This window comes from Colius striatus, chromosome 4 (assembly GCF_028858725.1).
Source record: "Colius striatus isolate bColStr4 chromosome 4, bColStr4.1.hap1, whole genome shotgun sequence".
Classification (NCBI taxonomy): Eukaryota; Metazoa; Chordata; class Aves; order Coliiformes; family Coliidae; genus Colius; species Colius striatus.
The window spans coordinates 78,916,831-78,940,824 of record NC_084762.1 but is presented as its reverse complement, the minus strand read 5'-3'; the positions used below and the strand labels follow the sequence as shown (position 1 = coordinate 78,940,824).

Genomic DNA, 23,994 nt, shown 5'->3' with positions numbered 1-23,994 from the left:
TGCGGCCGCGCGCCGCTCCCGCGCGCTCTCGAGCTCCGCCTCTCTCTTTTCTTTTCCGTCGCCAAGATGGCGGAGTACGACCTGACCACCAAGATCGCGCACTTCTTGGACCGGCACTTAGTCTTCCCGCTGCTGGAGTTTCTCTCTGTCAAGGAGGTACATGTCGATTCCTGAGGCGGGAGACCCGGCCTGGTAGCTGGGAGAGGGATAGAGTGGCAGGCGACACCACCCGCAGCTGGTGCCTCGTGCGGGCCGCGGTGCGCCGTGGCCGTTTCCGTTTCTGTCTCCTTTCTCAGGCATCGCTGGACCCGGGCTCAGCCTGTGTGGTGATTCGGAGCTCGCTACCTGAGGGAGGAGCTCGGGGTCTCTATGCCGTAGGGGTTGAGGGCGAGAAGAGGTGTGTGGGCCTTCCTTGTGAAGGAGGGAGCGCGGGCAGGGCCGTGAGCCGAATGGAGGCCTGGGGCAGCGGCTTCTGCCGCAGCACAGCTCCCTGGGTCGATCGCGTGCCTTTCCCCTTCCTGGAAGCTGACGTCGTTATTTTCCCTCTTCGAGGAAGGGAAAAGCAAAAGGTCTCGCTTATAGCTGTGGTTCATTTTCTGCCTGCTTTCCGATAGCGTGAGCTCGACAGCATTGCACCTCGTCCGTGGGCCTTGTCACTCCTGTTGTCTCTCAGCTGTGGAGTTGTGGGACGGTGCGGGGGGCTGCAAGTCAACTTTCACTTAAAGCTATTATTGTCGTTACTTGGCGGTTAAACCAACTGCAAGTCACTTCTAGAGCTGCTCCTCGTTGATCTTGTGATCTATTTTTTTAAACTATCTTGTTGTGAAGATCTAATGCTGGAGGTGGCTTAGATTGATAAGTGTTTAGTCTAAAGTATCGGAAGTCTTCATCTGATTCATTTTTAAATGGAAACAAAATGTGTAAAGTTATGTAAGATTTGAGTTTTAAACAGATTATCTTAGGCATCAGAAATGAAATAATTAAGCCTGAATACATTGAGGCAACTTGACTTAACAATTTATTATGTTTAATGGATATGGACTTTATGTGATATCTGTCATATTGGGGGCATTTTAAGTATTTTGACATTTGTAGATAAGCACAAGTTAATTAAACAGTTATTTTTGTGGTGTTAATCTTGAAAAATGTGCTGTTCAGAGCAAAGTTAAACTTTTGCAAGATGTATGTCTGAAATGTCCATAAATGTTGTGTGAAGAACTGTAATACAGCCTTCATGCAGATGTGTTTTTTGAGATCTACTTTAGTTTAGGCCACCACCTTCATCTTGAAGAGCTAACAGCAATTTACAGCTCATGGCTAAATTATGGGATAGGAACTTAAAAAGAGCAATTTAACAACTTTAAAAGAGCACCATCCAATTACACAAGCTAAACTAAATGTGCTCTTAGGATATAGACTATCTTACTTTAATCTATGCTATATTGGAATTTTAAGTTTGATCTTATGTAACATAAAGCAAGTCTCAGAGGAGATACTTGTCTGCACTGTTTAGCATGTTATTTTATGGAAAGCATTCACTGCTTTGAAAGAAAAATCTAACCAAGGTGATGAGAAGTTTTATATATATATATATATATACACACACACACACATCTGGAGAGTTTTCATGTTGGATTTTTCCTCATGAAGTGTATAGTAGGAATTACTACTCCTGGTAAAGGAATAGTAATCTAAAATGTTACTTGTTTTCTAACTAGTCTTTGAAGTTTCTGCGTTCATAAATAGCAGGAAGTTTCTGGTATGTTGAGAAGACCAGAAACAGAGGCTGTATGGAGAGCACACCAAATAACAAAGCTATGAGAACTTGCAAAACTCTGAGATTTTTATGCTTAAAATTATTTGATTGGATATAAATCCATAAATAAACTGTACTGTAAAAGTAACTATGTAATGGGAATTGGAAACTCTTTAATAGTATTCAAAGAAATCTGTTAATAATTCCTGTTTCAGATATACAATGAAAAAGAGCTACTCCAAGGAAAATTAGATCTCCTTAGTGATACCAACATGGTGGATTTTGCTATGGATGTGTACAAAAATCTTTATTCTGATGAAATCCCACATGGTAAGCTGCTCATTTAGAAGTAAAATTTCTTTTACAACTTATTTAAAATAATATATAACTAATGGTAATTTGCTTGTTCCACTCAAAAATAGAATACTGTTTAACTTCGGCCTTAACAAAAGGATGTGCAATAACAAATGGAATCTCCTATTCCTGGGAACTTTGGGTTTGTTTGTCTATCAGGAGCTTCAGCACAGTGATTTTAGGGTCACCTTCTTTTTAAAAAAGAAAAGCATCTGGTATGTTAAGACTAGATTTCCTTTGTATATAATTCTGTTAGTCTCTCTGTCCATCGCTGACGTTTAGACTTTGAGCAGACAGAGATGTTTTTGAGAATATTTTCCTCACTTCTGTCAACCTATAAATTGCTGTTTCTCAACAAGAAAACCAAGGATAATTAATATTATCGTAATTAATATGGAACTTAATGTCTTATTGTCATCTCAGTGATTTTTGGAACTTTCTTGTTTGCAAATTTCTGTCTTTCTGGGGAGTGTTTGGGGAGAAAATTACAAAATCTTACTTTCTTCGATTTCATTGTTTTTTACCATTGTTTCTGGGTTGTTTTTGTGTGTGTTGGTTTGGTTTAGGTATTTTCCTTCCTGACCCTAGTCTTTGAATATATGCTTTCTTCCTATTTTTCTGTCTTTCATTTTGTGGAATTCTTCACCTTTTTCTAAACTAGTGGGACTACAGTTTGTCTTGCCTGCAGCTTAGGAGGAAGAAACTCAGATATTTTTGCGTAGTCAGGTACAACATCCTACTGTTCTTTTGCCTCTGGGTGTTATTCTTTCTAGGCTTTTTAAACAGCAGAGTTGGCATTTAGCCTCTTTGGAAATACCTGAAGAGAATGGATAGACTTAGGAACCTTGGATTCAGTGTTTTGACCAAATCTTCGGTGAGATATTGTTGTGTATGGGTATATATGAAATAAGTGGGACTGGTGAAGAGAATGAGAATTTTTCACTTCTGTAATCTAAGAAACAGGTTTAATGATAGCTTCAACTTTAGATTTCTTATCAGTTCTAATTAAAAAAGTCAGACCATTTCAGGGCTGGAAAAATCTCAAAGCTGAATAGATTTTTTTTTCTTTCTTTCCTTACTCCAGCTTTTCTAAACTGTTGAATATTACTCTATCAGTAGTAAATAAGTAGTAAAATCATAGAATGGTAGAGATTGGAAGGCACATTTAGATATCATCCAGTGCAACTCCCCTGCCAAAGCCAGTCCACCTAGTTCAGGTCACACAGGAATGTGTCCAGATGAGTTTTGAAGACTTCCAGAGAAGGAGACTCCACAACCTCCCTTGGCAGCCTGTGCCAGGGCTCCATCACCCTCGCAGTAAAATAGTTTTTTCTTAAGTTTAAATGGAAATTTTTGTATTCCAGCTTCATCCCATTACCCCTTATCCTATTGCTAGATACAATAGAAAAAAGAGATGTCTCAGCTTCCTGACACCCGCCATTTAGATATTTGTAAATATTGAGATCCTCCCACAGTCTCCTCTTCTCTCTAGACTAAAGCAGCAAAAGCACAAGAAATAGCAATCCTAGCACACCTTTACAAAGTAACTAATTCAGTAATATTTTTATTATGGCCACTTACTTAAGCAAGCTGCTAAATGTATGATTTCCTAAGGTCATAGCTGCAAGTAAGTTGGATTAATTTGGTCATTGGAAAAGCTCTACCTTCAGATTGTCCAACCATTTCCACACAATGTTTTTCTTATACTTTTTTTCAAACATCTCTTTAAGATTTTACATCATCAATTTGGCAGGATTTTTGTTTGAGTATATATAATGACTTACTGTTGTTTGATCTGTGGCCTTTATTGAAAATTATTTAAGCAGAGGTAATACTTTCATGTGGTAATACTTAATATTTAAGCAGAGATAGTACTTTCAGAGTACTTGCTTCTACAGCTTCCTATGAAAAAGATCTTACCTTACACAAAGATGTTTCTAGTGTGTGTCACGTTCATGCGTCAACGCTTACCAGAATGTATGTACAGACAGGAGGTTTTTATTCATGGAATGAATAAATTATTTCATTAGCATTTTACATCATCTTTTTTTTTTTTTTAAAGAAATTATCATTTTAAGTACTCAAAGCTGTTTGTTTATACTATTATACTTGGAAATGTCTCTGGACAATATATAGTTGCCTTTGTCTTGTCTTCCATGAGATCAACTTAAAATTACAGAGTCAGGAGATGTCACAGGAAAACATTTTCATATTCCTATTAAGTCAATTGAATGGGTTTTCTTTCGTATTTCCCCCTTCCTCTTTTATAATCTCAAGATTCATCTGAAGCTGGAGATAATTTCTCCTTACTGGAACACTTCCTATCAGGCAAGTCATTCTTGGATTTAGTCTGGGTCACCATTACAGTGTTACCTACTTTGGACCTCCTTCACAAACACATAGGTAGTGAAATTACAAAAGAAATGTCACTGTGGCATTGGGTGCCCTGGGATGTGGTTTACTTTCACGACTTGCTGCATACTGTTATCCTGGGATTTGGTCTTGATTTCTCTGATTTGGTGTGTTTCTGGCTCATATAGCTGGTCTTGGGGTGCTACTTTTTTTTTTTCTTTAGGCTTATTTTGGGGTGTTGGGTTTTTTTGTTAAAAATACAGGTTTTCCTAGGTCTTGTAAGTGTTCATTTTATTGCACTGGTAGCACATGGTGATGAACTTTGAGTCTATATAAAGTAGTCACCTTAAAGCTATTTAGTTCTATTTCCTAACTTTTAAGAAAAAGGTTTTATGTTCTCATTGAACATGCCTAGTGTTTCAAATCATAGTTTTGCAGACTGAGCTGGTCTAAATCCTTCCTTTCAGTTTTCTAAGAATGTGCTTTCAAAACCAGGTCAGTTAGAGGAAAATTAATCTTGTTGGTATCATACCACTGTTTACTTTTTCCAGGTTTAATTGAAATAAGCAAACTTACTTAAAGGGTTGTTTCTCCCTTAGTGGAAGCCTGAAGATGCCTTGTCTAATACAGACTGCTCCAGCTGTACCTGCTTTTTAGTGGCTTAATTAGAACTCCATGTAGGAGGAAAGGAACCAAGTCTTAGAAGCCTTTTATTAAATTAATGAATCATTAAGATAATTGTGGTTTTGTGAGCTGACTGAAAGGACAAATGAGGTAGGAATTGGGACAATGGGTTCAAATATGCTGGCAGCACCATGTAATTAGAGGTTGGTTTCCGTAAAAAAAATAAGATATTACATTAAAATCTTTTTTATTTGTGTTTAGCTTTGCGTGAGAAGAGAACAACTGTAGTCGCACAGCTGAAGCAGCTTCAAGCTGAAACTGAACCTATTGTCAAGATGTTTGAGGATCCAGAGACAACAAGGCAAATGCAATCCACTAGGTAATTTCTAACATCATTTCTCAGGATGACTTGTTGGTACTTCTTAGATATTGATGATAGAAATGCTGTCTGTGTAGCAATTGCGAAGACAGACATTTTTATTTCCAGACAGTACTTAAGTAGTGCTTGTGGTCAAGTAGTTGAAATAGCTGTATGCAATTTTCTCTTTTCGGTGTTTTTTTTTACCTGCAGTGTGTAAGACATCTCTGTTGTTCTTAATGTTCATTAATCATCTTGGTACAAGTGGTAGCCAGTTGAGGTTAGGTTTAAGGATTGGGAGCCTCTTTTTTTCTGGGGTTTTTGGGGGTGGGAGGGGCACGTGTTTGGAGGCCCTTTTAAGGAGAAATGTGAGATGAAAGAATTCAGATATTCTTTTCTGGAAGACTGTCTGCTCTCTCTCCCTTTTTTACCTTCCTCTTTCTTAATCTGAGAGGCCTTGTGGATAAGCATCCTTTCAACCTCGTAGCGCATAATTCTTTTCAGGCATCCTGTCCTTACCCTCTCCCACACACCCAGACTGGCCATCTTGGTGTAAGATATTGCTCATAATAATCTTTAAGATGAGTCTGATTTATTCTGACTTTGCCGATGGGAGTAATTAAAGTAGAATGAGTTTGCATGTTGTATCTAAGGACTAGGAATGTTGTTTTTTGTGGTTAAGCCTGAATCAGACACTATAGGAAAGAGTCCAAGTGTAGTCACTGAGGAAGTAACCATGCAACTTCAGCAGAGTAAGGAGTAGGTATTCACTTAATGTGAGTTACAGCTTGCTGTATTTACATAGTAAGCATTGTCATTACTGTTGCAAATGTGTCTAACCAACTATGGAAAATTAATTAGATCCCTTCTTTCCTGCTCTGAAGATTTCAAGTAGAGCATACCACATCAGGTAGAGCACTTATGGCTCAACTTGAGTTTCAAGGTGAAGCCTGTACTTGGATTTACTATTAACAAACTTTATGCATCTACTGATGTGGAAGACTAACATTGCTTCTGGAATTTTCCTAGAAAAGCATTGAGTGCACAAACCTTTTTTTCTGAGTCTTCAGAAATCCTCTTGATGAGGTATACCTTCGTGTGGAAGTAGCACCCCCTGAAGAAAATGGGTTCCTGGAGGGAAAGCAACTTCATTAGAACTTACCCCTTGTTTCAAGTACACATTATCATCCTTTTTTTCCTTTCCCCTCATAGCCCACCTTGCTGAGAAACTTTATCAACCCAGTTGGCCTGTGCTTCTTGCACACTGCACATTTTTTTCAGAATTTGTGCAGTCTAATTTAGAGCTTGGTCAGTGCAGAAGTGGTGAGATGCAATGCATTGGGTCTCAATCTACACATGAAACAAGATGTCAGTAGAAATCATGAAATCTGTTAGCTTTCCAACACTTAAGGAAAGCTTCTATTTTTTGTTCTGATGTCCCTAGAATGTACTTAAACTTTTGCTGTAGAAAGCATTGTCAGAGTAAGTAAGCCACCTTTATATCTGATTTCAACGTGGATATCTGCCACATAATTATATTAAGAAAAGGAGTTAAATTTGCTTATGACTTGGATGGTTATGCAAAGCCAGGAGCCACTTCATAGCTTTCAGAGGTACAGCTTTGAAGGTGAAAGTCCCAGTTGCTGTTGCTTAACTGACTGAAGTTATTAACTGGGACTATCTTACCTCTAAAGAGAAGACTTCTTGATACTAACGCAACTCTATTAAGTCTAATCAAACATCTGACCTGCATAGAGACATCTCCTTCAGGTCTTGATTTGCCTTTAGCTGCTTACAATGTTTGGCCTGGGAAAAAAAAAAAAGACTTTGTTGCAGTTCTAAGTACTAGCATTTTTTGGGAAATGTATTCTGTTACTTGACCTTTGATCTGCAGAAGGCAGTTGGTAGTACTTACTGCAAATCAGAAATGCCATGTTTAAAAGTAAGAGATACAGTCCAAAAATGCATAGAATATAGCTTGCCAAATGATGTAAAATATTAGCCTTACTGTTCGTATACAGCAGATATTGTTTTAGAAATGATACATCATTTTTGCTTTTAAAGATGTCTGAAAACTTTGCATCTCAGAAATACTGGTTTTTATTATTGGCTTGACAGAAGTTCTAATCCAGACTGTTGATGTTATACTGTAATGGGGAGAATCAGACTGAAAGGTGTCGATCTGGCTAGACCTGAGTAGTGTGGTTTGGATAGTAGAAAGCAACTTTTGATTCTTTGACTTCTGTGAATCTCTGCTAGTGAATTCTGAATCTGCGTAAAATGGAGCTTCATATTATCAGGACTTTAGAGCATGACTTTTGCTCTGTGACAGTACTGTTTGAAACATGTAAGTCTGGGAAGTGGTAGAAGGTGATAAGTGAAGGAGACTTTGCAAGTGGAAGGTCTTTCAAGAATAAGCCAAAACATTTGATTTTTTTTTTTGCCTTGACAACATACCATTGCCCTGTAAGATTGTAGAAGTTCTAATTAAACGAACTGAACTTTCTAGTCAGCTGATGTCAGAGTAAATGAGGAAATTTTTGTTCCAAGAGGGATTCATAGCTTGTTACGCTCCTCTTAATTTAAATCCTGGGTATATGTTCTATCAAATGTGATAGTTCCATGCATAGTCTGAGTCACCTTTACCACATGATCGATTGGAATGTGAATGCACAGAAGAGATGAAGTAGAGGGTAGCTACAGGTAATAAAGCATGTCCAGGGCCGTGAGGGGCTAGAGAACAGAAAAAAATATCATTACTTCTTTCTGCATGGTAGGAATGCAGTCCATGCAATTGAAGTGCCAAATTGAAAATATTTTCTGTTGATGAATGTAAATTCAACTGTGATTCAACAAGTTCAATCAACTTGTTGCTAGATGATTGCAAAGAGTTTGCATAGAATTATTCTTATATGTGTTGTGTTGTATGTGTTGAAAAGATAGTGTGCTAAAATTTCAGTCTGAGTTGATCAAGATCCATTGCAGATAGTGAATAATTTTTTTAACTGAGAAATGTATTTAAAAAAAAATACCACAGGTATCTAATGTTCTGTGCTCATTAATATGAGACTTACTGGTGGTAGGTAATTTCATGCTTGCCTACTGGAGGCTTGAACCTGGATGTAGATAATGTTGCTTGTCCTTTTATTAGGTTGATTTATTTTTTTTTATTCAACATCAATCCTTAAAAATGTGACCACATGTTTATTAGAGATTTAGAACTTAATAAGCATGATTACTGTTCATAGTTGTGCATTCTGCAGGCACTTACTGTGGAAAAGGTATTCTTGCTAACCATTGTGTATCAGTGGTAACAGTGGGATCAGTTTCCTTTCTAATTCTATTTTACTTCAGTCTTTGGTTATTTTTTCCTGTCTCCTGTTAAATTCCAGCTGCTTGACTAGAGTATAAGCTCATGCTATAAGCTGAGGATACCATAAAATTTATAAAACAAACTCCCAGCCTTTCTTAACTCTAGTTACTGTTGCAGATGGCATTCTTCATTTGAAGCTATATTCATTTTAAGGTTTTGAAACTTTTTCATGACAATTTATGAATTGTTGTCTCACTTTCTGCAGATGCTTTTCCACAACAAATGGAGTAGTATATAATTTTAAATTTATACTTGATAATTTGGGATATCTTACTCTTGATGGCTGAAGATTGTGTTACGTAGAACATTGTGTGATGACAGTCAGTTTTGTGAAAACAGCAGTTTTTATCTTTGTGTTATAGGGATGGTCGGATGCTGTTTGACTACTTAGCTGAGAAGCATGGTGTAAGTGTTTTAATTCTTACATGTGTTTGAATTCAGTTCTAAGTATCTCTGTCCAACCTGCGCCACAGCTAACAGCTCGGAGCAATTATGGACCTGACTCATGTCAATGTAGCTAATAGGTAGAATTTCTAATGCTAACGTATTCTATTTGAAGGCCTTTCAACTTCTATTTTTTATAAAAGCAAAAATAAATGTGGAGCTTAGTGTTAGCTGCATCCTTGTAACTAGGGTGTGCTTTACTTTGTAATACAAAATTTCACTGTTTTTTTTTCCCAGTAATGGTATAATCTTTAATTCAGTAGCATGTATTAAGAGTATCATTTTCTTTTGTTTTGCCTCAGTGTGCTGTCTTTCAAAATACTTAAAGGTTACTTTACTATTTAAATTCACTTGTAACAGCATGTTTCTTTTTTCCTGATGAAGAAAAGCTTTTTTGTGTTACTTTTCAGTTCAGGCAGGAGTACCTGGATACACTCTACAGGTATGCAAAATTCCAGTATGAATGTGGTAACTACTCAGGAGCTGCAGAATATCTCTACTTCTTCAGAGTTCTGGTAAGTTTAGATATGTGTTTGGTTTTGTGTTTTGTTTAGAGATTGGTTTGATATTTTTTTTTAATAGAATAATTAAAGCAGTAAGTTCACTATTAAATATTAAAATAAAATACTTTTAGACTTTTTTTTGAGCCAATGACTGTGCATCAAAGAAAAGCTTAAAAGAGTTGCTAGTAGTCATCTTTGACTATTCAGCAATTCTATAATTTTCATGCATAATTCACAACCGTCCTTCAAAATTGTAGGTCTTGTGGTAACATTTAGTTACAATGAATAAAAAAGAAGTATTCAGTATCCTGGATTGTTTGGTTTATTTTTTTTTTTTAAAAGGCAAAATGAATACTTGTTTTTGTGCACAGATGTAGTCAACAGTAGTGAAAGGCTTGTAGGTGGATTGAATGTAATTTGCAGTAATGGTGAACTGCCAGCTTCTTATCTGTCTTGTCTTGAATTTTTTGATAGATTTAAAAGTATAAGTCATCTGCCTAAGAAATGTAAACAGCTTAAATGAGAACTGTGGAACTAAATCCATCGTCTCTGAAGTAACTCTTTTCATGTTGTTGTAATTCATATCGTTTGCTAATGGTGGGAGTGAATTCTGAGAATGAAGATTTAGTGTCTTTTAAGAATCTCAACACAATAAATTTATTGTTGGTGGTCAGTGAATGTGCCATTTTACTAACAAATGGAAATTTAAGATAACTGCTTGAAAATCCAGATACTGTAGCTAGAACAGTTGCAATATCTAAAGGCAGTTGTGACTAGCTAACTGTAATTATGTGATTTGGAAGGAGCACAGTGAGTGTGAACATCCTCAGCTACAAGTATCTGTTAAGTTGGCACCTTGCCTTCCTGGAAGATAAGACTTCTAAACTGTGTGTGTCACTGATATGTGGAGCGATTGCTGAAAATCTGTGGTGATTCATATGTTGAGATTTGTTTCTTGCTGTCTAATACTTTAGCATTATTTCAGAATGTTAGAGTAAATAACAGTAATTCCTGTAATTGACTGTAATTAAACCAGCAAAATTGAGAAATGCGTCTTCAATCCAAATAGGGCTTAAAGCAGGAATTAGTTGAATTCTTAGTTTAAGTGTTGATAATAAACCTGACTTTTGGTGTTAGGTACACTCCATGTGCTGAGAAGGGAAATAAAAGTTACTTGTGTATGGTTGGGGTCAGCTGCCCTCAATTCTTTCTGCCTCCACTTTGGGCTTAACGTTATGTTCTTTTGTCAAATAACCAATTTCAAAAAGTGAAGTAGAGTTTTGCACTGGTAGTGGCTTGATATAGGGCTAATCCTGATGGGAGAAGATTTGTTTAAAGTTCTATGTGATGAAACATAACCTATGAAAGAACTATTGTAACTGATCTGAAAACAGAATTTGACACTGTGAATGACCTAGTGTAATTCATTCCTATATAAAACTAACACAGCTTGACCTTAGGACCACCCTTCCAGGAAACAGATTCACTACTGCAGAGTTGCAGTTCTACTGGATGTTTCTGTAAGAAGTCTTGTTTTTTTTACGCAGGATTAGCAGAAAGAACTTTGAATACTATTTTTTTGGGGTGGTTACCTTCTGTCATGAGGTCTTTTGGAACAACTATGTCATATGGTGCTCAGCATTTTTTTTTTCTCCTGGAATTTAAACTGCAGCTGCATGGAGCTTTGTCTTTTTTTTTTTTTTTAGTTCCTATTTCAGAAATTTTTACTGTTCTTAATTTTCTATATCTCTTTTTTTTTTTAAAGTACTTCACCTACAAAGATAGGACCATGACATTTTGATGTTTTGTAAATTAAAAATACTGCCAGAAGATACTTCACTTTTTAAAAAAGTATATAATAACTAAAAAAATACTAAGAGTATTATTTTGTTGCCGTTGTTGAAAATAGGTCCCAGCAACAGACAGAAATGCTCTGAGTTCTCTGTGGGGAAAACTAGCCTCTGAAATTCTGATGCAGAATTGGGATGCAGCCATGGAAGATCTCACAAGACTAAAGGAGACAATAGATAATAATGTAAGTAAAATCTTGGTCATGCTAGTAAGGTCAGAGGTTAGTGTTCAGGTGTTATTGTGAATCACTTGCAGTCTTGTTTAGGAGTAGTTAACCACCTTTTCACGATAGTTCAGCTTATTCAGCTTCCTCACCACCTCCTCAATTCAAGTGAGCACCAAGAACACAAAGGGAAAGAGTGGGACTGCAATACTCATTCAGAGCAACTGAAGTCATTAAGGACCTCTCAGTCTTTCTCTCTGTTTGTGAGGCTTCAGTGGCTGTATTTGAAATGTGAGAGTATTACTCTTAGAAACTAGAATCTTGAAAAAGTGTGGGGTTTTTTTTTTTCTTTTTTCCCTTTCAGAATAATTTTTTAACTAGATGGCAGATAACTAATGTTAACAAATTTTCTTCTCTAATTTTTCTTATTTGTGAATTTACATTATTATAATAGAGTATTAAGTTTTACTATTAAATTTAATGACCTCATGTACCAGTACAGGTTGGGGAATGATCTGTTAAGAGAGTAGTGTAGAGGAAAGGGACCTGGGGAACCTGGTGGACAGCAGGATGGCCATGAGGCAGCAATGTACCCTTGTGGCAAAGAAGGCCAATGGAATCCTGGGGTGTATTAGAAGGGGTGTGGGTAGTAGGTGGAGAGAGGTTCTCCTCCCCTTTTACTCTGCCCTCGTGAGACCACATCTGGAATATTGTGTCCAATTCTGGGCCCCTCAGTTCCAGAAGGACAGGGAGCTGCTGGAGAGAGTTCAGTACAGGACCAAAAAGGTGATGTAGTGGAGCATCTCCTTTATGGTGAAAGGCTGTGGGAGCTGGGACTCTTGAGTTTGGAGAAGAGGAGACTGACCTCATTACTGTTTGCATATACATAAAGGGCAAGTATCAGGAGAATGGAGCCAGGCTGTTCTCAAGGGTATCCAATGATAGGACAAGGGGCAGTGGGTATAAGCTGGAACATAAGGGGTTCCAAAGAAACACAGGGGATAATTTCTTCAGTGTGAGGATGAGGGAACACTGCCATAGGCTGCCCAGATGGGTTGTGGAGTCTCCTTCTCTGGAGATATTCAAAACCCACCTGGACGAGTTCTTGTATGACCTATTCTAGATGGTCCTGCTCTGGCGGGGGGTTGGACTAGGTGATTTTTCAAAGTCCCTTCCAGCCCTGAAGATTCTGTGAATTATTCACTACAACAATTTTTTTTTTTTTTTTTAGGATAGTCATAATAGTTATCATGCTCTTTGGAATGATTATTACTTGCTATGTCAGTTCATTCTCAACATGTTGCTTCACAATATGTTTGGACTGCTGCTGAAATTTGGAGCTTATACAGATACTTAGAGCTGAATCCTTATTTGTGTGTTATCAGTTGGTTTACATGAAGATAGTTACATTCTCATTTCTTTGCTGAACATGGGTATGATGTTTTGTCATCTGAGAATGTATGGCAAGAAATCTCTTGTGAGACTTTAGAGAGGAAGAAAAACTAGAGAATTCAAAGTAGTTCCTCAGATCATGTCTGAAGAGGGAATACAAGAGAAAATGTTCAGGATTGAAAGTGGAAGCAATAATTTGTTAGTTTGGTGGTCTTTGGAGAACTAAATTCTGTGCTTTTGCCATAACACATATTTTGGCAAAGAATTTGGTATATAATATTGGAAAATTTGTCTGGGTTATAACTTCCAGCAGATCTGTTAAAAAGCTAGAGGTCAAACTCAGAATGAGAGTGATAATAGCTAAAAGGAGACAGTGGAAAATCACAAATTTTTGAACAATTAGAGATTTCCATGTATTAGGATTCTCGACAAGTTTCTGTAGTTTATTTGACTTACAACAATGTTATATTTTCTTTTAGTCTGTCAGCTCTCCACTGCAGTCTCTTCAGCAAAGAACGTGGCTCATCCACTGGTCTTTGTTTGTGTTTTTCAATCATCCTAAAGGGAGAGACAATATCATTGACCTTTTTCTCTATCAGCCACAGTAAGTTGTTTTACATTGGGGTCTTTAAATCCAAAGGAAGGCAGGCAATGAATATGCAAGCTTATTGAACATTTTTCAGCACAGAGCCTAAGACTGTTTCAGAAGTTCTAATAATACTAGCACTTTGAATAATATTTTTTTCCCAAGTCTTTTTTATTATTTTATTTTTGTGTATGATCTGCTTTTCTCCTTATGTTTCCCCTTCAAGGAATAGGAGTGGTGAGGTAGGAAGAACTGCCTCTCTTTTTCTGGTGCCTAGTGGATACAGAATAACTGGTTTTGCTAGATTACCAACTCCTACCATACTTTTTAGACTTAGAGGTTAAAGTATTGTTCTATTTGAATTTTACAAAACTATACAAAAGACTTCTTAAGAAGACATCTGTGAGATGACTGACTTGTATGTAGATCTGTGAGTCTAGAGCTGCTTAAGACTGAGAAATTGTCTAAGTTTTGCTCTCTTTCTAGTATCTGGTGGAAGGGAATGTGTTAGAATAGTACTAAAGAAAAACAGTTGCATTTTTTGTATGATGATCCCAATAGACTAGCAGTTTCTAGTGTGATTTTTTTTTTTTTTTTTTTTTTTTTTGCCTCCTTTTGATTTCATAATTTGTGTTTGGCTTTTAATTTTTCCTTCTTACTTGTAAATACGGACAAATCTATTGGAGTGTTGAACAAGAAAGCTGCAGACTTGGGTGACATGGAAAAGGTCTTCCCATGGTTCTGTGTACCTATGCAAACTTCCCTCGTGAAACGAGTGTAGCTGAGAGCTTAGGTCAGTGTTGACCTGAACTTAGCACATGAACTGTTGTTTTGCAGTGCTAGCCCCTGTTCTTCTAGTACACCAGTGCCTTCTCTTCTCCAGCTTCCCTCACTCTTCTCTCTTTCTGGAAAAGATGATCACAAGGTTAGCAAAAAGAAATCATCTTTCTATAATTGAGGAAATGGTCAGTCATAAGCTCTGGTATTGTATTGTATGGAAGGTGCATAAGCCAGTTACCATGAATTCTGTTTTGATGTAAAACTGCACTATCTGAGCTTTATATGGTTATTATTTCTAGGTATCTCAATGCAATTCAGACCATGTGCCCACATATCCTCAGATATCTGACTACTGCAGTCATAACGAATAAAGATGTTCGAAAACGTAGACAAGTGCTGAAAGATCTAGTCAAAGTTATTCAGCAGGTAAGAATGGAAACATCTGACAGTTTCTGTCCTGTTTTTACTGAGATTTTTTTTCCTAATCATATGCCTAGTTCAGAACTTCTGCTTATGTGTTTCGGTGCTCACTTTCTCGCATTGAACTGATGTGCCATAGCAGTATGCGTATGTCAGTGGGAAGACAGAATTTTTCAACTCATTCCATGTCAACAAGCAATGAGTAAAATAGACTATGCACTTGATTTTGCTTTTTTTTTATATATGATTATATGCAGAAAATTTGTTCAGATATGTGAAGTGGCTTTGGATCTGATTTCAGACATTGTTACAAGGAATTGTATGCATTGGGGATTGTTTGCGTTTCAAAGCTCCTGAGCTGTCTGCATTGTTTTGTGTTCATGTGCATTTTCATAAGTGCTTCTGTTTGCACAGTACATGAAGATGTAGTCGTGGGCAAGAGTCATAGAAGAGTTGTGCCTGATAGCAGTCCAAGGGGTTATGGCAAAGATTTTTATCTGAGATCAGTGTGTAACTTGTGTACAAATCATCATGCTTCAAATGTTTTTAATGTTATATATATTATAACTAATAAGTTATGGTATATAGGTGACTGCACTTACTTCAGGCTAGCAATCAATTGCATCCACTTTAAGCACTGATGTTACTATACCTATGCAAAGCACAATCAATGCAAAGATCAAATTTTAAACATAACTTTATCTATTTTTAAGTATTAGTGTAGCATAAGAGGCTATTAACTAATTGAAATGTTAAGACTCATCTTTTAACTTATGTTAAAACCTGGTTTTAGCATTCTAATGTAATATGAAGTCCTAGTAAATGGTTAACTTGAACATTTATTTTTTAACTTAAATATTTATTTAAGATGATGTATGGATTTATTTCCAGTGTTAATTTTGTTTGAAGAATATAAGGAATACTGGAGTGATCTTGTGGCCTCAATTTCTAATATCATTCCTAATTTCTTTTTACAGGAGTCCTACACATACAGGGACCCTATCACAGAATTTGTGGAATGCTTGTACGTTAACTTTGATTTCGATGGTGCACAGAAGAAACTGAGGGAATGTGAAACAGTAAGATTTAAAAACTTTATAAGGCCTTTTTTTGCTTAAGTAAAGATCTCTTAAAATTTACAATGGCCAGCTAATTTGGTAGAAGTGGTGTTTGATTCCATTGCCAGTATTTTCTGATGAGCTTTAATTCATGGGCGTGCAGTTTATTGTGTTTCAGGGTCTTCTTTGACAACTCATTTTGTAACACTTAAGTCTTAATGGTAAGGATATAGCTTCAAAATTATATTTAAGCAGTTTTAGAACAAGAAGTGTATAGATAATCATGCATTTGGCTGAGCTTCAGCTTTTCCATTAATGTTTGGAAAGTGCTTCAAGAAAAGCTTGTGTTTGCCTTTTATTGTGAAGGATACTGCGTCCTGGAATTGTAATGGTGAGAAGTAATGTGAAATAACGTTTCAGTAGTTAAATTCCTATTGGAAAAATCTTAATTTGTCTGCTTTGAACAATTAAAGATACCTAATGCTTGGATTGATGGGTGTAATAGTTAATATTTCTAATAGGTGAACTTTAGTACTAATTCTTATAGCCTCTGGTTTGGCTGTTTTTTCATCAGTATTAGTCAGCTAACTGGGTAAATCAGGTGGCTTATCTTCACCGTTCAGTGCTGGTGGTCCTCTAAACTGAACTTGTATAGGCACGCTTGCACTACTGAGTAAGCTGGTTTGCATAGTAAGGAGAATGCTGATCAAATTGCAGACTGAGAAGAATCTTAAAACATGGGTTGGAGGCATCATTAGTAGAACTATGTCAGCAGTAGGCCTTGTTCTTGTCTTGAGTCCTATGTCAGTGATCATGTGTATAGCAAGCTGCAGAACAATGAAAATTTCTGCTAAATCTGTAGCCTTTACTCCACATCTCAGAACACAGTTTACTGATCATGCTAATTGTCTGCCAGTAAATTACTACTTCCATGTTTGTTCTCAGTGTTCCTTTTCTCCTTACACTTGCAGGTGCTTGTGAATGATTTCTTCTTAGTAGCATGCCTTGAAGACTTCATTGAAAATGCCCGTCTCTTTATATTTGAGACTTTTTGTCGCATCCATCAATGTATCAGCATTGGGTAAGATAGCTTCATAATACAGCAGTTCAGAAAAATCAGTCATGGGTGACAGGTGGATAAACAGTGTAAACTTCAGTAGTAAAATATTTCATCAGATGAAATGGAAGTCTTTAGCTAGAATTTAACTCGTTAGTTGGCTTTCTAGTTTTACGGGTGTCATACCTTTCATAATATTTTCATACATAGTGTTACCTGAGTCCAGGAGTCTTAACTTGGAGCTTAGTTCCACATCTATTGACAGAGTAGTAATATTTGAGTAAATGGATTTTACAAATACAGCAGTTGCTTAAACTGATTTATAGTTGTTAGATGATACCCATGTCTGTCTTACAGATATGGTCTCGAAAAATTTAGAACTGTATTGCTTTATTGATTAGATTGAAATAGATCTGACTGCAAGGAAATAATGTTCTTGTTATCAAGGATGTTTGTCATTTACTTAGATTAATTTTGTAAATGCAGACTTTTCAAATGTATCAACTCCATTGCCTCATCTGTAGAAACTAAGCAGGAAGATGTTTATGCATGTTTAAAATCTCTTTCTACTTTGCCTTTGCCCTCATCCCCCACGTTTCTGTCTCCCTTAAGTTGAAAGAAAGTGAAGTGACAAACTGAGTACTATAAAAATCTCAATGGTAGAGAACAACACAGAGATCCTTGAGACAGCAGAAACCAAAACTGAGTGGAGCTGAGCATTTTTTGTCAACTGTGTTGTGTTATGTTTTAAGCGTTGTCAAAATCATCAACTGAATTAGATGTTGTGAACAGAACTTCCATACTTATGCTCATTTTTATCAGGAGGCTAATACCTAAAATCACTTGAGTACTGCACATTTAGAGTTAATGAACTGTTTTGAATACTTATTTGGAAGAAAAAAATATAAAGTTTTCTAAGGGATGAGTTTCTGCAGAATGTAAACCCACATAGAGTCTTGCTGTTTCCTACAAATAATTTTTATTATGGTGAATACCGCACATATTCAAACACGGGTTTTGAAGGAAAATAGATGCTTAAGTGTTTTGTAACTAGAGACTAGATTTCTTTCTAAGAAGTCTGTTTCTCTGATCTGGGTCCAGTCAATGAGCAGAGAAGTCCAGAGGATGTATCTTCAGTATGCTTCAAGTCTCTCTATCAAAAGAGACTGATAAACTGTGGGTAATATGCCAATGATTCATTACAAAAAAAATTGCAAGTTTTAGTTAATGAATCAAGGTCTGTGTTAAGTGGTTACTATTTATTCAGTGTTTATTGCTTATTTTACAGTTCATATTTTTTTCTGCCAAATTTGGTAACTTCAAGCATGATAGGAAGTATTGTAGTTGGCTCTCCTTGTTACATCGTAACCCATAAATCTGGGTAGCAGTGTCTTTGTAAGAATTATAGTGCCTTCTGAGGCAAGGGATGAAGTTTGAGTTGAGATGTATTTCAGACTGACACGGATATTCCAACCATTTATCACTTCAGGTAATTGTGCATGGAGTCAGTCATCAGTAATGAGATTCTTTTCATTAGGTCATTGTGTTTTAAGTTATGATACAGTCCTTGAATTTCTACATAAGCCGTGACAATAGTTAGATTTGGGCTAAGTGGAGTGCATAAGTATTTTTTAGTGCATTTCAGACTTGTTTTTGAAGAAATTAGCCAGTCAAAATGCTTTTAATTAAATGTTTGAGGCATAGTTGCTGCATTTCTTTGTCCACAAGTGATTTCCATGGCTATTCCTGGAGTCGAATCCTAGTTGGTTTTACCACAGTGCTTGATAAGTACTGTATAATTATTCAGAACAAATTTGAAAACAATTAGTGGGAAGTCTGCTGTTCCTTACGTTAAATGGGAAATAGATGGCTCATTTAATGTGTTTTTTAACTGGTTACATCTGTTAGGCAGATGACATTTTTCTAAAGGATGCAATTACTTTATCAGTTGTACTTTTAAAATTTATGTGACTCAAAGTTATCCTGCAGTTAGTTCACTGTTTGATACGCTTTATTAGGGAGTGATAGACAAAATACAGGATGTGTTTTGGTTATCCATATATGCCTGCATTTAATTGAAGAGCTTAATATGCTTCAGTCTTCTTCTGTATGCTGTACAGGATAAGCCTGTTTATATATGAAGGTGTGTGGAATTTAGTAAACTTGCCTTTTAAGCAAAGGAAAACTTAATTAACACTTACCATAGCATGACTGAAGTAAATGAATCTCCTTATAAAGCAGAGGGACGGTAGTAACCTTTTAAAGTTTTGAAACTACCATTTGGAAACTGCCCTTTGAAATCACCTGTAACTTGAAAGAGTAAATCATATTCCTTAAATGTTAATAAAATTATATCATTACAATTCACTGTTTTTTTAATTAGATAATAGTGGGGAATCTTTATGAGCAATAGTAATCTAAAATACAACTTCCCTTGCTTCCATTCTTTATTAATGGTAATAATTAATGATAAATGTAAATATGCATGTGTCAGTTGAACTGTTAAACAGGCATGAGGGAGACTAAGCTGTGGTTGGCATCTCTTGAGAATATTAGATGCCTGGTTTTTACACTGTAATAAGAGATGAGTGTTGTTTGTTGCACGGTTGTAGTCAGGATAGATCTTCAGTGCATTTGCTCTGGAAGGGTTAAAAATGCCTTTTTGGCTGTATGTGTTGCTTGAGCAGCCCAGGACTTCCCCAGTATCCAGGCAGTTTAGGTGATGCTGGCATTTTTAGCATAGACTGCAAGGAGACTGTAAAATGGAGCACAGTTGCTGCAAGTGTTTGTGTCAAAGAGTGATAAAGTTCTAGATTCCTTTAATGCAGATATCCTTATTTCACTAAAAGATAGTTGTTATTTGATAACTTTGAGTATTTTATATTAAAACTTTAAAGCTAGAAGCTGAGATGCTCAAGTAGAAGTTTGTCTCTTTTTGTTCTGTCACTTTTCATTAATATCTGTAAGTTTTGCAAATGTATATGCAGGAAAAATGACCCGTACAGACATGTGCTGTTTCTGACATGTAGCTGCATGTACACTATGTGTCTGTTCATATGCCATGTTTTAATTTTTAAAAGCCAACTTCTGAGTAAGCTGAGCTTGTACAGTTTAGACGTAATATGAAAAACGTAGAATTACCTGCTAGGTGATACAAAGCGATTCATAGCTGCTGACTTGGAATGACTGGAGGGCTGTTCCCCTCGAAGTACACAGGTACTTTAGGTTAAGCAAAAGTGTGCTGTAGGTTGGAATCACAGGATCTCAGAATCTTAACAGTTGGAAGGAACCTCGAAAGATCATCCAGTCCAAACGCACTGCCAGAGCAGGACCACCTAGAGTAGGTCATACAGGAATATGTTCAGGTAGGTTTTGAATGTCTTCAGAGAAGAGACCTCTGGAAGTTGTCTGGCTCAATCCCATGCACCTAATTCTACAATGTTCCATTGTTTTACTTAAGGCCTTGTCTAGTTGATTCTTGACTATCTCCAAGGGTAGAGGTTCCACACTTTATTCATAAAGGTGGGTTGCTTAATCCCCAGTGTAGTGGCAGTAGTCACTCGGTCATCTGGAGGTGGAGTTATTTTATCTGAATCTGATTCACACTTCTAAAAGAAACAGAATAATTCCCTTAACACACATACACCCCACCCCGTGTTCTTTCAGTTCACAATGTCTTTCGTTTCAAGTAAGGTACTTATTGTTGATTCAGAGGTAATAAAGCAATTTGTAGCTTCTTCCTATTAAAGTATCTTGTCTTGTTCTCCCTAGCTGACTGATAATTCCACAGAAATGTGTATCCTTTGTGCCTTCTGTTATCTTGACTTGTGTGCCTTAACTCTCTGCAATTGCCAGTTTAACCAGATTTTTTTTATTCAATGGAGTTGTAGCAACTTTTCCTCTTCCTTTGCCAAACTCTAGCTACATTGTTGCTGGTTTGTTGTGTCGTTTCACTGCAGTGAGTTCAATCCTTCAAGTCCGGACTTAAAGTTCCCTACTTCTGTAGGTTTTTTGGCTATCCACCTCACTTCAGGTTTGTCTGTGACAAAAAATGCAATTTGCTTTTATAGTTATGAGAAAGGTGAGAGCTCAAGGACACAAAGGAAAGAAGACTGTAAAAATGACTGCATAAATAGGCTAGCTAGGTAAATGAGGTAATAACTCATAAAGTATTTGCTTGACACTAATCAAGAGGGAAATCACACTTTTGAGTAGAGGAGAAATAAGTTTAAACAAGACCCTGCAAAATGATTGGAAATTGACCTCTTGTGCAGTTCAGCATAGCCAGCTGGCATTTTGATCATGTCTGTAGCCCTTACCTCATGTTTGTCACCTTAGTCTGAAAGCTGATGGAAGAATGAGTGTTACTAATGTCTTGTATGCGCCAGTTGCCAGCAGGAAGCCAAGAGTTGGCTGAAAAGCCACAGGAAATGCTATCAGAATTATTCCTGGACAAGCGTGCCTGTTTCACTAAGAATTTTTCTTTCTATCTTCCCCCACCTTGAAATTGCAATACGTTTGAACATAGTTTATCTGTCACAGCTCTATACCAAACTGTCTCATGGCTCTTGTTTCTGGGTGAAGTTTACTGCTAAAGGAGCTATTGATTCAAACTTATCTCAAGTAATTAGTCTAAACTTTTGCAAGAATAAAAGCAATTCAATGTACAGAATCTCAGTCACTTCTCGGCTTTTTGTCTAAGATCATGTGTAGTATCAAGTGTAATTCAGTTCTCTTTTGTTCTCTGTTTTATGTTGTCGTGAGATTACTTAATTGTCTTTTTTACAAAGAATGTTCATGTAGGCAGGATTTAACAGGAACATCTAAACATTTTACTGGTCAAGATTTAAGTGCACGATGTAGTTCAGAACAATTAAGTATATACTTTCAGGACATTAATTCCTTATTGTCGATGACCCAGTGTAGGGCAGTGAGGGTGTGAGATGTGCAGGAGTGCATACCTGTGAGCTTGAAAGTCATTTCAATCGAAGTATGCTTCCCAAATAGGGTGTGTTTATGGAATACATGTCTTGGGCTGTGCGAAATCTTGTGTTGATTTGTCACGTTTACCAACATCAGAGGGAGTCTGTTTCCCCTTTTGATTAGACCTCTTATCTTTTAGTATGTTGGCAGATAAACTAAACATGACTCCTGAAGAAGCAGAAAGGTGGATTGTCAACCTAATTCGAAATGCACGATTAGATGCCAAACTGGATTCAAAGCTGGTAAGACTATATAGATGGATCCAAGTTAACTCACTGATTTTTTTTTCTGTTTGTTTCCTTAAACTTAACTATATCATATTCGGAAACAGCAAATGCTAATTTCTCGTGGCTTTTTTTCTTTGCCCATAAAGTGTGGTGGACTTAATTTATTCTTTTTGATCCTGTGTATAAGTTGAAGAAGGCATGTATGTACATTCTGGGTGGTTGCTAAATTTGCTGTATCTTCCATGTGTTCTAGGGCCATGTAGTCATGGGCAACAATGCAGTCTCACCTTATCAACAAGTGATTGAGAAGACTAAAAGCCTATCATTTCGTAGTCAAATGTTGGCTATGAACATTGAGAAGAAATTGAATCAGAGTGGTAGATCTGAGGTTGGTATAAGTTACATTTTTCTGAACCCCTGCTACCTTTTTTTTTTGAGATGTATTTAAATACAATCCTTAACCTGTTCTTTAATTCATCAGATGTCCCTACTTGTAGTTGTGGCACTACATGTGTCTAGTATTGAGAGAAGAATGAATAATACTTAAGACTGGATGAATAATACTTAAGACTGGAATGTGAGGAAGGAGCTGTACAAAATCTAACAGTCAGACTCGTTTTATAAAACACTAGAGAGTATAATTACTTGAGCCAGAGATTTCAGCAGAACCAGTGAAAAAGAGGAAATTGGGAAAATCCTCTGTTTTTACCTCTGTCTGCTTTACAATATGGGAACCTTTGTGACGGAGAACAACGGTGTAAGGTGGATGACTTGGGTCCACTCAGGACTTGGACATACAGACTGAAAATAAACCAAACCACATGTTAAAGGAACTTACTGGGCTTTCTCACGGCTTGGCTGAAGTATCAATGAATGTTGGACAAGCAGTGGTGGATAAGTTTATTCCATTAAGGGGAAGTCACATGAAGTTTAATGTGGTACTATTTTATTAAAAAAATCTACTGCTAGCAAGTTCTTTTTATCTTCGTTTTGGAATGTTCTAGAACTTTTTGGAACTACTAGCTTGGGGAACTCGGGCTGTACAACTTGTCATGTATTTCTGCTGTATCGACACCTCCTATATTGGCTACTTTATCTCCAGTGTCAACTTACAGGGTTCAGTATTGGTTTCAGTATTACCATTTTTTAAATAATGTCTCAAATTTCAGTAACTTACAGATAAAGCTGTATTTTCTACTGATACTTATTTATTTGTTCTTTAGGCACCTAACTGGGCTACCCAAGACTCTGGCTTCTACTGAAATACTTCTGCAGAGGGGGAAGGAATGAGTTTTCATTTGACTAAAAAAAGCACATAAATGTGTAATTTTTTGGGAAAAGATAATTATGTATTCAACCTAACATTATTTGAATAAAATTGGCTAATTTTAACAATCTGTGCATTTCTAACTTAAATAGTTTCTGTTTGAGCACTGGCACAGGCTACCCAGGAGGTTGTGGGGTTTCCCTCTCTGGAGTTTTTTGAAACCCACCTGGAAGTATTCCTGGGGGACCTGATCTACGTGGACCTGCTTGAGCAAGGTGTTGGATGATCTCTAGAGGTCTTTTCCAACCCCTACCATTCTGTGATTCTATGAAGCACTTTTGGATCACAGTTTGCAAAATTTGAAATGTCAGTTGTTAGATCTATGTGTACCAAAGGATACTGTATCTTTCAGGGCTGTCTTGAGTTTGGAGTCTGGGAATTCAGAT

The 23,994-nt window shown here is 36.8% G+C and overlaps 1 protein-coding gene across 1 annotated transcript; it reads left to right on the top strand.

Annotated features, from left to right (window-relative positions):
* Positions 1 to 23,676, top strand: EIF3E (eukaryotic translation initiation factor 3 subunit E). The gene is made up of 13 exons (XM_061994997.1): positions 1 to 156; positions 1,972 to 2,086; positions 5,348 to 5,465; positions 9,180 to 9,222; positions 9,672 to 9,776; positions 11,674 to 11,799; positions 13,650 to 13,774; positions 14,836 to 14,962; positions 15,934 to 16,035; positions 16,986 to 17,095; positions 22,194 to 22,296; positions 22,535 to 22,669; positions 23,505 to 23,676. The coding sequence occupies exons 1-13, from the start codon at positions 67 to 69 to the stop codon at positions 23,541 to 23,543; spliced, it is 1,338 nt and encodes a 445-aa protein (XP_061850981.1). The 5' UTR covers positions 1 to 66; the 3' UTR covers positions 23,544 to 23,676.
* Positions 23,677 to 23,994: the final 318 nt, after the last annotated feature.

Coding starts and splice junctions, on each gene's coding strand:
- EIF3E (XM_061994997.1), top strand. CDS start 67: ATGGCGGAGTACGACCTGACCACCAAGATCGCGCACTTCTTGGACCGG. Junction 157..1,971: donor AGTTTCTCTCTGTCAAGGAG/GTACATGTCGAT, acceptor TTCCTGTTTCAG/ATATACAATGAAAAAGAGCT. Junction 11,800..13,649: donor AGGAGACAATAGATAATAAT/GTAAGTAAAATC, acceptor ATTTTCTTTTAG/TCTGTCAGCTCTCCACTGCA.